Source organism: Mytilus trossulus, chromosome 11, assembly GCF_036588685.1.
Source record: "Mytilus trossulus isolate FHL-02 chromosome 11, PNRI_Mtr1.1.1.hap1, whole genome shotgun sequence".
In the NCBI taxonomy this organism is placed as follows: Eukaryota; Metazoa; Mollusca; class Bivalvia; order Mytilida; family Mytilidae; genus Mytilus; species Mytilus trossulus.
This window is the reverse complement of record NC_086383.1, coordinates 49,469,047-49,484,108: the sequence shown is the minus strand read 5'-3', so window position 1 is coordinate 49,484,108 and position 15,062 is coordinate 49,469,047. Positions and strand designations below refer to the sequence as shown.

General features: G+C 31.4%; 1 protein-coding gene across 1 annotated transcript; it reads left to right on the top strand.

The window, feature by feature from the left end:
• Positions 1-1,070: 1,070 nt before the first annotated feature.
• Positions 1,071-14,099, top strand: LOC134691266 (matrilin-4-like). Its single transcript, XM_063551681.1, has 10 exons — positions 1,071-1,211; positions 1,617-1,688; positions 2,623-2,772; positions 3,890-4,195; positions 5,640-5,897; positions 6,677-6,847; positions 10,806-10,885; positions 11,325-11,418; positions 12,604-12,847; positions 13,904-14,099. The coding sequence occupies exons 1-10, from the start codon at positions 1,109-1,111 to the stop codon at positions 13,917-13,919; spliced, it is 1,494 nt and encodes a 497-aa protein (XP_063407751.1). The 5' UTR covers positions 1,071-1,108; the 3' UTR covers positions 13,920-14,099.
• Positions 14,100-15,062: the final 963 nt, after the last annotated feature.

The window sequence follows — 15,062 nt, the reverse complement described above, 5'->3', positions numbered from 1 at the left end:
CAGTACACGCTGAGTCGGAATGTTACAGTGCTTGTACACCTTTGTATCACAATAGCAGTGGCTAAAACGGTTTACCAAATTGCAATTAGATTTCTTCTCCAACTAATGTTAACTGATCAACTGATAAAATATGTTAGCAGATTGCTCAAGTGAAATATTGTTAAGTGAGTGCTGTGAAATACAAATAAATAATGATCATTCTAAAGAACTATCCAGTTCCAGATAAATGATGTCTTTGTCATGAGTTTCAAACAGAATGATTTCTTACCATAATATGGTATTAAGGGGAAATAATCTTTATTGGGTAATTGTTAATTGTAAATTAAAAATTAAACGAATAATGCCAGGCCTATAGTTCGTTTCTTAGTGTGTTACATTGAAGTGTTGTGTTTCTGTTGTGTTTCTGTTGTGTCGTAGTTCTCCTGTTATATTTGATTTGTTTCCCTCAGTTTTAGTTTGTAACCCGGATTTGATTTTTCCTCAATCAATTTATGAATATCATAACACATTTTACAAGAAAGGATTGTGGCATTACATAGTTCACAAAAAATGATTAAGCCGAAACTGTTATACACATTTACAAAATGAACTAACTACTAAGCAAATTATCTTATTAAAACGGTTTCGGTACTTATCCATCTTCGGATTTCAAATATTTGGCTTTGAGCGTTCCTGATGAAGATAAATCCAGAAAAACGCTTCAGACGCAAGAAATTATTAAACATGTTGTTATCATTTTTTTTTCAGAAACACTTAATATTCTTGATATGGGCACAAAAATCGGTATCATACATTTGCAGTGTTCCGTCTTTTTAAGTTTAAAGAAGGAAAAGGACGTTGTACTTGTAATTATCAGGCTTAAAAATATCAAATATGTTTTAATAATTGGCTAGGCGACAGCATTAAGTAGGAGCAGTTAAAATACAAACCTTCCCCGGATTAAATTTGAAGTATTTTCCTTGTTTTACAATGTAAATATAATTTTAAAAACGTTATCAGCCACACACACAAGGTAACTAGTAAATTTTAAGAAACATATTTCACATAAGAGATTTCCTGGTAGAATGAAATAAAAGTATAGTATTGAACTCCTTTTGGTCAGACAACCATGTCTTTAATTCCCGTCTGGTTGGTGACTCTGTTCGTTGTCTGCAGTGCAACTACAATACCTACTACAGTTGATGGTCAATGTGACTGCAAAAAGATTCAAGGTAGCTAATTTAATGTTAACACCATTTTCCACTTCTTATAGTATATTCCAACTTTTAAAGCAGGGATATGATTGCATTTCTATACTTTGTTTAAAATAAATTATTCATTCTTGAATAGTTGCTGTTATGTTTTGTAAACATAGAGCGATCTAGCAAATTTGAAATTCAGCAAAAAAGAGAAACATATTAAAATTCTAAAATCATGTCAAATGCATTAACGGGATTAGCGACTGTAATGTTGTTACCCTATTTATTGTTTAGTAATTTCTGAAGTATATTGTTCAACCGCCTTTTATATATGAATTTTACGTTATAAGCTATAAAAATCAAGAACAAATGCGTAAGAATATGGCTGAATGATTAAAATAATACAAAATGAAAAGTATCAAAATCATTTTTTATTAGGCATAAAGGATGAAGTGACTCGATTAAACGCGGCAATTACCTTGGCAGAAAGAACGTGTAAATCTAAAGCAGGTATGTAAATAGACATAGATAAGCAGGTCCGGGGACACAGATATCGTCCTTTAATTTTCGTTATCCATATTTCGGTAAAGTAGTGATTTATTCCAGTCTTAAAAGGAAACCAGTTAGTATGCATGAAGCTGTCAAACTGAATTATAGACCCCTTTAACATAAAATTGTCCATATTTTGAGTTAGAGCTGATATTTTTTTTTCGATAACTTTGATATACTTTGTCCCAAAAGAAGCCAATTACAATGTAAACATCTTTTTTGGGATTGATTTGTTTTTGTGTTTTTTGTGTAAGGAAATTCACTTCAAAATAACTTATTTTCTCAGGGTAGCTTTTATATGAAATGTTGAATTTTCTATAAATATGAGTTTTGTCTGCTTCAGATAACTAGGTATAAAAACACAACGGGCTGTATGGTATAATTGCTAATGAGACAACAATCCTCCAGCTTCCATCAATATAAACGTAAACTATATTAGTTTAGTTTAAACATATTTATTTACAGTGGATTGGGAAACAAGTTTTGCAACTTATATTAATCCCTTTCCACTTTGCGGATGAGAGTGCTGCCTTGTAGCGGCATTAGCCTACTCTTTTTCGAAATCTACAAGGGTGTCTTTAACGTGCAAGAGATATGGCTCTCTCTTAACACGGGTCAGCCATTTATCGTCCCCTTCCGACGGACTATCATCGTTTCCTCAAGACCATACTCGCAAATGGTGTCAAGGGAGAGCCGAAAATTGAGTTCCTGAAATTTTCATCCTAAACGGAAATCGAACCAGGAACCTTTGTGTTAGTAGTCCGATGCACTAACCACTACACCACGGCTCTCTAAACTATATTAACGCCATGAAAACAAATAATATGGTAATGAGCAGTCTGCAAATGATAAATATAATCAAAACATTGAGTATTATTTTTACAATATTTTTCAGTGGATTGCAGCTGGTCTGATTACGGTCCTTGGACGGATTGTACCAAAACATGTAGTGGAGGAACAAGATCCAGAAATAGAACATGTGCCAACCCTGTCTGTAGTGGGAGTGCTATACAAATAGAGGCGTGTAACACGGATCCTTGTCCAGGTCTGAAGTCAACTAGGGCTGCTTGTTTTTAAATATCAAATTGACTTGACTACTTGAATTTAAAATTATTGACTTCTGTTTTACGGTTTTTCATTAAATTGGTGATAAACCTTAACACATCTGATCTTTCGACCGTATTTGATAGATTATGAATGCTGTTTCCATAAATAATTTTCTTTTGCAATTATTTTAGCCGAAAAAATAAATTATGACTGGAACTTTGCAGGAACTGTTTTGTTTTACCAACATTGTCCATAGTTTTTTGGCTATGAATATTAAGGACGACTACAGCCAATGATTGCATATTGTTGATAATAAAGAACTGTAATATTGAAATTTTTAATTACTGTTATTCATAGACATTTACCTTACACATATGACTTCACATGTAAATTCATACCCTATACGTTCAATTAATCTTTTTTTTATTTTTGAAAGTAATGTAATGACGAAGCCAATTTGCAATTTTTCATTAGTTTTGATTAAAAATAATTAAATAGCTGTTCGTTTCGAAAATTGTGAATACTTGTAGTTAAATTAAATTAAGATATACAAACGGCAGCGACAAAAGCTCCGTTTGACCAGAAAAAAACCAACATATAATATGGTGAACATACAGAATGAAGCCAATAAGTCAAATTGTCAATTTTTTTAAAGAATAAACTGAAGGTTAGAGTATTATCTTTTTTGCTCCAATATTTAATTGGTGTTTTATTTTTGGAATTTTACAGTTCCCGTATTGTAAAGCACTTTCCAAGATTATTGAGAGGATCAACATCGAAAGCTTTTGGTAAAAACAATGACTTCTGATATTTCTTTTTATTTCAATTTCAAAACTTGCCCATTTTTTTCAATTTCGATTTTATGTTTTAAGATGTGACAACAAGATGACTAATTTAGCCCTTTCAGAATCTAATGCATCCTGGACAAAATTTCAAAAATGTACACCAAAACATCGTGAATGGTTAGAAATATTATAAACAATAGAAATTCAACCAATGGAGTGACGTTATTTTTCATTTTGGGGTACGAACAATGAAATTACCCATGATGCTTTACCAATTACATTACCATTACTTACGAGATTCTGTATGGGGTATTTCATATCTCTTTTCAGTATGTAGTGCTAAAGCCGACGTCGTCTTCCTATTGGACTCTTCTGGAAGTGTTGGAGCCACAAACTTCAAGAAAATGTTAAAATTCATGCAAGGAGTTGCGAGCAAATTTAGCGTTGGTTTAAACAATATCCAGGTTGGCGTTGATACATTCCAAAGTACTGTAAAAAGTGAATTCAAGTTGAACCAGTTCCTCGACAAAAATGATCTTATAACTGCAATTGGAAATATTGTTTACAAAACTGGCGGAACTAACACGGGTCCAGCCATTAAGTTTATGACGACTTACAGTTTCAGTACAGCAGCAGGTAAGGAATTTTTCTCTTCCAGTATTAACCTCGCGATGCTTTTTTTTTTAATGCTGCCTGTATCTGTAATGCGTTGTTTTCAAAAAAAATATTAGGACTTTCTAAAATAAACCTAAACCTTTTTTTAATTAAATCAAAACTTTCTTGTTCAATTTTCACCAAGAAAAGTAAACAAAATGTGAAAGTCTCTTCATAAGAGAATTGAATTTAGCATAATTTAATCAGGATTGATCAAGATATCGGTTTACTATTAAGCACCGAAATAAAAAGTTTCATAAAACATGTTAAACATGTTAAATTGTATGAAGTAGTATATGTTATTTTGAGTGACATTGATATAATTGAATCATATGTTTTTGTTGTCTTAATATTGAACAGAACTATAGTGCCTAGTGAGGTAGACGAAATAGACTTTAAAACGATGGTATTGTCGACTTTTGATGTCCAGAAATAGGTAGATCGGACATATTTTGACTTTATTTACTTACTTTGTAAGTTCGGGATTAATTGTAATTAACATATTCCAATGAGACTGAAAAATGTGTTTTTTTGTTATCAAAAATAATTATTTTACCTGCCGTAGTCGTGCGTAAAGTATATTTAGGCATTTCTCTTAAGAAAATGACTTATTTAAAGGAACAAAACGTCTTATCTTTTGTCTCCATAATAGGCTTTTAAAAAATAATCTTTCAACTGTTTATTCCGAAAAAAATGTGAAAATAGAAGAAGTGGCAATTCTTACCTTTTATACCTTAACTTTCATTGATAAAACATAATATTGACTCGTCCAGTGTCCAGTTTGAAGTTCATTTTAGTTACCGTAAACATTCACGCACGTTCTAATTAATCAACATTCATGTATGAAAACCATAAACAAGTTTGAATTTAAACTAATAACAACTCAATCCAATCAAATTGCCTACGATTCAATAACAATGACCAGTCCACATAATTAAAATGTATAGGGGTAAATTGGGTAGGGAGAAAATGTCAGATATTTTAAGTTCATTATTTTGCTATAACGAATAAAAAAATGTTAACCAATAGATTTGATATAATTTCATTAACATGTCGTTATGTATTGGTATAGTTTTTGAATCTTTTACTAGCGTATTTAAGGCTGTAGAAAGTTTGGCCTTTAAAAGACAACATAATCATTGACTTTATACAGAAATTTTGCCCTATTAAAACATTGAATGTTTCACAAATAATACGCGACAACAAAGTTAAATAATTTCTCAAAACACCGCAAAAAAATCATTCTGATTAATGCAGTTGTATTGACATAAATTGGGCTGGAGTGAACAGTGGTACAGCAAACGTCGAATTCCCTCACACAATGTTATCACACACTATAGCTATCTTCCACTAATTTGAATGTAAGCTATATGTTTTGCAGATTTATCAATCACAGCATAATTATACAAGACACATTTTTATACAGGTCATAGGACGGGTGTTCCTAAGATTGGTATTGTTATCACTGATGGAAAATCAGGTGACCAGGCTAACACTTTGGCGGAGTCTAAGAAAGCACGTGCAAGTGGTATACAGCTCATTGCTATTGGCGTTGGGGATGGTATAAATACCATAGAATTAGAAGGCATCGCCAACAAACCAAAAACCGAATATGTGTACAATGTAAAAAACTTCGATGTGCTAAACATATTGCAAGCGTCACTGTCTGCAAGGACTTGTAAAGGTATTTTTCTCTTATTTTACCTTTAAAAACGTAATTTGTTCATTTTAAAGTTAATGAAAGAATAAGAGATAAAAAGTGAGTTCCCTAATTTATTTATTATAGAAATAATGACTATAGAGCATTTGTTAATCAAAGGCATAATGAAGCTTTTTGATATTTATAATTTTTTTCAACCATGAAAGGGGCGGGGCATTGAAAGCATTAATCAGTATACATATTTATGTTTTCAGTATCAAAAGGTAAGATTTTTTGCATTGTCTTTTCTAAACGTATATTGTCTTTTGTAAACGTATATTGTCTTTTTTAAACGTATATTGACTTTTCTAAACGTATGTTGACTTTTCTAAATGTATTTTGACTTTTCTAAACTTATATTGACTTTTCTAAACGTATATTGTCTTTTCTAAACGTATATTGACTTTTCTAAACGTATAATATGAGTATTATGAATGAAGACTCTTTCAATTCAAGTATATTTATAGAGTAACTGCTACGCGACTATATTTTTTCTCATGTCAGCATGGATTGACTTCAAACTCATACAGGTGTTTATATCTTATCAGTAATTTTGTAATAAAATAATTAGAAAATGTGACAGTTATTCTAAGACAAAATTGTCAGTTACTTTGACAAAAACTGTCATATTAATACCAACTTATTCTACTGTCATCATTACAGTATTGTATGGTTAAAAAAAAACTGATTTTGAAATATTTGTTTTTTCGTTTTTAAAACCATGCATACTTTTATTTACAAATATGATTTAACAACAATTTTAGTGGATGGTGGCTGGTCTATTAACGATCCATGGTCAGCTTGTACCAAGACATGTGGCGACGGAACAAGAACTAGAACTAGAACATGTACCAATCCTTCTCCTTCAAAAGGTGGTGCTCCATGCAATGGAAGTGCTATACAATCAGAAGCATGTAATATAAACCCTTGTCCAGGTATATGAGCAAGTCATTTGTTAACCCCCCCCCCCAAAAAAAAAAAAAAAAAAATAACCCCGAAATTTTCCGTTGTCTTTTGTGTATCATTTTTTTTATTGAAGTCTTGCACAAATTGATATATTTCACAGTGATATTCATTAAAAACTATTTAAGGGCATTTTTATATTTACAGAACAATTCTAAAACGACTATTATATTTTTTTTTCATGTCAGCATTGATTGATATCAATACTCATACAGGTGTTTATATATTTTCAGTAGTTTTATAATAAAAAAAATGGAAAATGTGAAAATTGTTTTAAGACGAAATTGTAAGATACGTCATATATATACCAAAATTGTCAGTTACTTTGATAAAAGCTGTCAAATATATACCAACTTATCCTACTGTCATAATTACAGTATGGTATGGTTAAATAAAAAAAAGTCTGATATTGATATATAATTTATTTCGTTTTTAAAGCATGCATACTTTTATTTACATATATAATTTAACAACAATTTTAGTGGACGGTGGCTGGTCTAATAACGATCCATGGTCAACTTGTACCAAGACATGTGGCGACGGAACAAGAACTAGAAGTAGAACATGTACCAACCCTTCTCCTTCAAAAGGTGGTGCTCCATGCAATGGAAGTGCTATACAAGCAGAAGCATGTAATATAAACCCGTGTCCAGGTATATGAGCTAGTCAGTTGTTAAAGACCCCCCCCCAAGAAAAAAAAAACCCGAAACTTTCCGTTGTCTTTCGTGTATCATTTTGTTATTGAAGTCTTACACAAATTGAAATATGTCACAGTGATATTCATTAAAAACATTTCAAGAGCACTTTCTATATTTACAGAATAATTTCTAGCCGTTTCAGAATCTTATGCATCCTGGGTAAAATTTTCAAGAACGTACACCAAAACGTCGTGAATGGTTAAAAATTTCATAAACAATGAAATTCAACCAATAGAGTGCCGTTATTTTTCATTTTGGGGTACGAACAATGCCCATGATGCTTTAGATTCTGAAACGACCAATTACAATACCATTACTTACAAGGTTCTGTATGGGGTATTTCATATCTCATTTTAGTATGTAGTGCTAAAGCCGACGTCGTCTTCCTATTGGACTCTTCAGGAAGTGTTGGAGCCACAAACTTCAAGAAAATGTTAACATTCATGCAAGGAGTTGTGAGCAAATTTAGCGTTGGTTTAAACAATATCCAGGTTGGCGTTGATACATTCCAAAGTACTGTAAAAAGTGAATTCAAGTTGAACCAGTTCCTCGACAAAAATGATCTTATAACTGCAATTGGAAATATTGTTTACAAAACTGGCGGAACAAAAACGGGTCCAGCTATTAAGTTTATGACGACTTACAGTTTCAGTACAGCGGCAGGTTAGGAATTTTTCTCTTTCAATATTAACCTCGCGATGCTTTTTTTTCAAATTTTATGCTGGTTGTATCTATAATGAGTTGTTTTCAAAAGAAATATTAGATCTTTCTTAAATAAAACTTATCTTTTTTTAATTAAATCAAAGCCTTCTTCTTCAATTTATCACCAAGAAAAGTAAAAAAAAAAATAAATAATGTGAAAGTCTCTTCATAAGAGAATTGAATTTAGAATGATTTAATCAGGATTGATCAAAATATCGGTTTGCAATTAAGCATCGAAATAAAAAGTTTCATATAACATGTTAAACATGTTAAATTGTATGAAGTAGTATATGTTATTTTGAGTGACATTGATATAATTGAATCATATGTTTTTGTTGTCTTTATATTGAACAGTACTACATGTAGCTATATATTGTGTTCTTCCACTAATTTGAATGTAAGCTGAACTTTTGGCAGATTTATAAAACTTTCGGTCACAGCATAATTATACAAGACATATTTTTATACAGGTCATAGGACCGGTGTTCCTAAGATTGGTATTGTTATCACTGATGGAAAATCAAATGACCAGGCTAACACTTTGGCGGAGTCTAAGAATGCACGTGCAAGTGGTATACAGCTCATTGCTATTGGCATTGGGGATGGTATAAATACTATAGAATTAGAAGGCATCGCCAACAAACCAAAAACCGAATATGTGTACAATGTAAAAAATTTCGATGTGCTAAACATATTGCGAGCGTCACTGTCTGCAAGGACTTGTAAAGGTATTTTTTCTCTTATTTTACCTTTAAAACGTTATTTGTTCATGTATTTTAAATTTAATGAAAGAATAAGAGATAAAAAAGTGAGTTCCATAATTTGTTTATTATAGAAATAATGACTATAGAGCATTTGTTAATCAAAGGTATAATGAAGCTTATTTATATTTTATAAAAAATTTTCAAACATGAAAGGGGCATTGAAAGCATTAATCAGTATACATATTTATGTTTTCAGTATCAAAAGGTAAGATTTTTTGCATTGTCTAATTTTCTAAACGTATATTGTCTTTTGTAAACGTATATTGTCTTTTTTAAACGTATATTGACTTTTTTAAACGTATATTGACTTTTCTAAACGTATATTGACTTCTCTAAACGTTTATTAACTTTTCTAAACGTTTATTGACTTTTCTAAACGTATATTGACTTTTCTAAACGTATAAAATGAGTATTATGAATGAAGACTCTTTCAATTCAAGTATATTTATAGAGTAACTGCTACGCGACTATTTTTTTTCTCATGTCAGCATGGATTGACTTCAAACTCATACAGGTGTTTATATATTTTCAGTAATTTTGTAATAAAATAATTAGAAAATGTGAACGTTATTCTAAGACAAAATTGTCAGTTACTTTGACAAAAACTGTCATATATATACCAACTTATTCTACTGTCATCATTACAGTATTGTATGGTTAAAACAAATCAGATTTTGAAATATGTTTTATTTCGTTTTTAAAAGCATGCATGCTCCTATATACTAGAACTAGATCATGTACCAACCCTTCTCCTTCAAAAGGTGTTGCTCCATGCAACGGAAGTGCTATACAATCAGAAGCATGTAATATAAACCCGTGTCCAGGTATATGAGCTAGTCAGGTGTTAAACCCCCCCCCCCCCCCCCAAAAAAAAAAAAAAAATAATCCGAATTTTCCGTTGTCTTTTTTTTTTATTGAAGTCTTGCACAAATTGATAAATGTCACAGTGATATTCATTAAAAACTATTTTTAAAAGAGCATTTTTATATTTACAAAATAATTTCTACACGACTATAATATTTTTCTCATGTCAGCATTGATTGACTTCAATACTCATACAGGTGTTTATATATTTTCAGCAGTTTTGTGAAAAAATAATTGGAAAATGTGAAAATTATTTTAAGACGAAATTGCCAGTTACGTAAAATATATACCAACTTATCCTACTGACATAATTACAGTATGGTATGGTTAAATAAAAAAATTCTAATATTGATATATGCTTTATTTCGTTTTTAAAGCATGCATACTTTTTTTACAAATATAATTTAACAACAATTTTAGTTGATGGTGGCTGGTCTAATAACGATCCATGGTCAGCTTGTACCAAGAAATGTGGCGATGGAACACGAACTAGAACTAGAACATGTACCAATCCTTCTCCTTCAAAAGGTGGTGCTCCATGTAAAGGAAGTGCTATACAATCAGAAGCATGTAATATAAACCCGTGTCCAGGTATATTAGCTAGTCAGTTGATAATAAATTCAACAACCAACAGAAATTTTCCATTGTCTTCTTTGTGTAATTTTGAGATTGAAGTCATGTACAGATTAATATATGTCCAAGAGTGATATCCGGTCAAAACGAATTAAGAATTTTTTTATATTTCCAGAATACTTTCTATACAACTATTATTATATTTCTTAAGTCAGCTTGTCTTCAATACGTATACAAGTGTTTATATTTTTCAAGCAGATGCATTTAACATGCATAGTAAGATTATATGAAATAAGCAATGTTATTTGTTTAATTCTAATTAATTTCAGCTTGTCCGTCGGGCTGGACTATGTATGGATCTAGCTGTTACTTCTTTAGTCACACTTCGGAAACATGGACTGACGCCGTTGTAAGTAGATATTATTTTCTTGTAACATCATATAAAATACTTAAACAATGTTTCCCGCCACTTTTCCTCAATTTTTATATTGTAAACATTTTTTGTATTGACAGATCGTCCTCCTTAGCGTTTTAGATTCATTCTAAATTTAGTATTCAGGCGTAAAAACTGATTTTTTTTTATTTCAATAGTCAGCTTAATTTGCAAACATCTTTTACTTGTAAGCAACGCATTATTCAAGATGACATTATCAAATTTTACTAAAAATACGGTGTTTTATATTGTAAAAAAGCCCAATTGTCACTGATATCGATATCATAATGGGCGACATATATAAAACGATAGCAGTTGATTGTATAGCCATGTAATAGTAGATCAGCAGAATATATCAACTTAATTATTCGTCTTAAAAAATATATCTTATATTTCTTTTTTTTTGTCATTAAAGAGTATTTGCCAAACAAAAAATAGTATCCTTGCAGAAATTGGATCTTCTGGTGAAAATAGATTCTTGAAGAATACGGCATCTAATTATGGAGGAGGTAAGCGAAAATCATAGCCGATTCGCCGTTTCAGAATCTAATGCATTCTGGGTAATATTTCCAAAAGTATACACCCAAACGTTGGTTGAAAACGAGATAAACAATAGAAATTAAACCAATGAAGCAACGATATTTTTATTTTGGTGTACGAACAATGAGTTTACCCATAGTCCTCAAGATTCTGAAAAGGCGAATAAATCAGCTAATAAAAACCATGGACTTGATATAATAAGCGGTTAATAAGGGCTTCATACCAAAGTGTCAACAAAACACAACAGAGAAAACTAAACACTGACTTACACGAACACCACAAAGGCGAAGGTGTTCTCAGGTGTTCCAAAAAGTAACAAGAACCCGCTTCCAATATCTCACCCGTCGTGTACAAATTCAGCGAAATTGAAGAAAAGACTAATCTACGACAATAAGAATATAACCCTGGTCAACTGTTACATAGATATTCTATACCGGTCAAATAACCAATCGCTTAAAATGAATTTGATGCGACTTTCATACAAGTGAGAGGTTTAGCAAACTATAAAACCAGGTTCAATCCACCATTTTTTACATAAGAAAATGCCTTAACCAAGTCAGGAATATGAAAGTTGTTATCCATTCGTTTGATGTGTTTGAACTTTTGAATTCGCCATTTGATATGAGACTTTCTTTTTTGAATTTTCCTCGGAGTTCAGTATTTTTGTGTTTTTACTTTTTAAAATGTAGAAGCGTCCTTTCAAAGATAATGGACTGTCAGCATCAAATCATTATAATAAAATTGCTTTTTATTACACAGTTACTGTTATGCAATTTGCTGTTGGATATTATCACTTTTCTTTGACAAATTTATCACGTGCTTCACTGGTATCAAATAATTTGAATAAAAGAAACAGTACTTTTTTTTCGATATCTGAAACTCAAAAACATTTTTAATAAACAAATCAAGATAAAAAAAAACCTGACGGAAAAGAACGAATATATTCAGTCCAAATGAAGCAAACCCGGGTGAATCGACGGCGTAACATTTCCGCCGAAATCTGGCCAAATGATCACGATAGGAAATAACAATCAATCCGTTAGCATATATATCTCCAATGATAAGATTGTTTAACCAAATAGCGATGAAGACCGAAAAACATACGAGATTTAACACTATGGTATCATTTTAACCATGCTGATTTTACTTATTAGTTTTTTGGCTCGGGGGAACAGATAGTGCAAGTGAAGGAAACTGGTATTGGTGGACCAGTGGTAAGAGATTCAGTGTAACTGATTGGGGTAGTTCTACTAAAAACGGAGGATGGTGGTCGTCTAAGAAGGTCACTGTTAAAGAACCAAATAACCTTGACGGCAAGGAACATTGTCTTGAATTTGGATTTGGTTTAAAATGGAACGATAACGGTTGCTGGAAGAGTTTTAAATATATTTGCGAAAAGTGAGTATCGTTTGTCGTGTTAAGGATGCAGTCATGTCATGTTAAGGAATTTTAGTCAGATGTTCAAACTGCGTAGATTTTATAAAACAATACATGGTAAAAATACTCCAATCACCCATTTTCTTTTCAAAGAAGACAATAAAAGCGCATGAAAGGTCAGAATCAGAATTAAACCAGATTCAATATTCTTTACTCACGATTTTAGACCAAAACAATGTCACTGCTATATATTAAGTAAAAGTCCGTTTCAGCCTTTTCCCGCCATTTCCTAAAAATATCTCGAAAATGAGTTGCATTATCTTACAATATAACTAGCTCATTTTGTTCCTTAGATAGTGCTCCTCTGATCTATAGTGTCAGTTATAATTTACCGATTTTGTAAATCCCTGAACACATTTTTTATCTCTTCTATATGTCATTTGTTTACAGATACGATTTAGTCACCATTTTGAAAAATGTGCGTAATGTTACACAGATATCGACAGAATTTAACATATGATACGATATTTTCCGTCGATGATCGATTGCACAATATTTACAAAATGAATTCGAGGAGAAATACATCAGGGAGACAGCAGACCGACATATTTTATAACGAGTAATTTAAAAAATATAATTTAAAAAAAAAGGAGACAAAAGAGTGAATTTAAAATAAAACTGATGATTAATTTATATTCGCTGACACCAATTGTCGGGAATATTTGATTATGTTTTGTCAAATAGATGAAGGAAGATGTGGTGTGATTGCCAATGAGACGACTCTCCATCCAAATAACAATTTAAACAAGTAAACCATTATAGGTCATGCATAAGTATGCATTTAAAAATACACGTATACTAACATTGTTTTCTGTCTAACAATGTAATTCATATTTTATCTTTTTTCATGAAATCCACAAAAATTGTACCCCACGAATAAATGAAAAAATAATGAAGACACAGTACTTGATATTTTTATTGAGCTTTAATAACAGCATATGTAACTAAAGTTGTTATTAATACAGTATAATTGCAGTATATATGTATTTAATTTTAATCTTTGACTTCATGTTGTAGGCAGAAGCAGGTTTAAAACAAGAACAACAAACAAACAAAAAGGATGACCGAAAGAAAAATTTCTAAATGGACGACTGAACATGCGGAAGGAGTTTTCCTAGCAATTTCTGTACTGTTTACTGATATATACTTTGAAATATAGCAACTGACTTCTTTCCTTCACTAAAATATTCTTAAAATAAAAATTGTAAACTAACAGTGTTTGATTCTTTTAATTAAGTGGCATGTAGCATCAGTATGATTGTATAGATTTATGTTTATTTCATATGCTCTTCCGCATAATAACGACGTAATTGAGAACGAATTAATTAATTTATTGCCTCGGGTTGTTGGAATAAAAATTCTAGACATAGGTATTCTATTTCGTCGTCTACGTCGCGGCGTCAACAATGTTTTATTTTGCGATAAGGTCAGTTTATGGAAAACCTCTAGTACACGTAGGTCAATGATATTTGGTATGTAATTGAATAAGCGTTTATTCATTTTATTTCTACTTAGTTTTTAAGCCCCTCCCTCTAAGTTATGGTCTAATGACTTTTACTAAATTACATGTATTAGTTTGTGATAGGCCAATTGTTGAAATGGAATCATTAGTAGGAGGTATATAAAATTGGGTACGCAGCTGTATCAACATTTGTACATTTAATTTCAATAGAGATTATTAGACCCCAGAACAATATTTGGTATGAAGTTGTATAAGCATTGGCATATCTCGTTCCGATGGAGATTGATTGGCCTTGAACCATCAGTAATGGCACATTGACAGTTAACATTTTGCATAACTTACACATTAAAGTTTTGCTATTTTAATTTTAACAACTGTATTTCACTATTACAAAAAGGCAAGACAAAAAGCTGCGTTTACAATTTATGGAATACGGTATCAACTATTTATAGATTATCGGATGGTCTATATATTGATAGAGTAGATATCAGTTGCAAACCAAAATACTGATTGTTTCATCACACATAATGACGTCTTTGCTAACTTCTCAGACATTGCACATTGATAATAACTTGAAGTACCACTGACGTCTCAAAACCAGAGAATGTCACAGGAATCGAGCAGGTGGATATATGGAAGTAAGTTATCTAGTACGTTCAAGTGAAAGTACTCGTCTCCTGTTTAGTGTTAGATATGAGCGGATGTTTAAACTAA

Bases quoted from the DNA above. Each gene is read 5' to 3' on its own strand.
- LOC134691266 (XM_063551681.1), top strand. From the start codon at position 1,109: ATGTCTTTAATTCCCGTCTGGTTGGTGACTCTGTTCGTTGTCTGCAGT. The intron at 2,773-3,889 runs GTCTGAAGTCAA...ATCTCTTTTCAG, and splicing joins TAACACGGATCCTTGTCCAG to TATGTAGTGCTAAAGCCGAC. The intron at 4,196-5,639 runs GTAAGGAATTTT...ATTTTTATACAG, and splicing joins CAGTTTCAGTACAGCAGCAG to GTCATAGGACGGGTGTTCCT.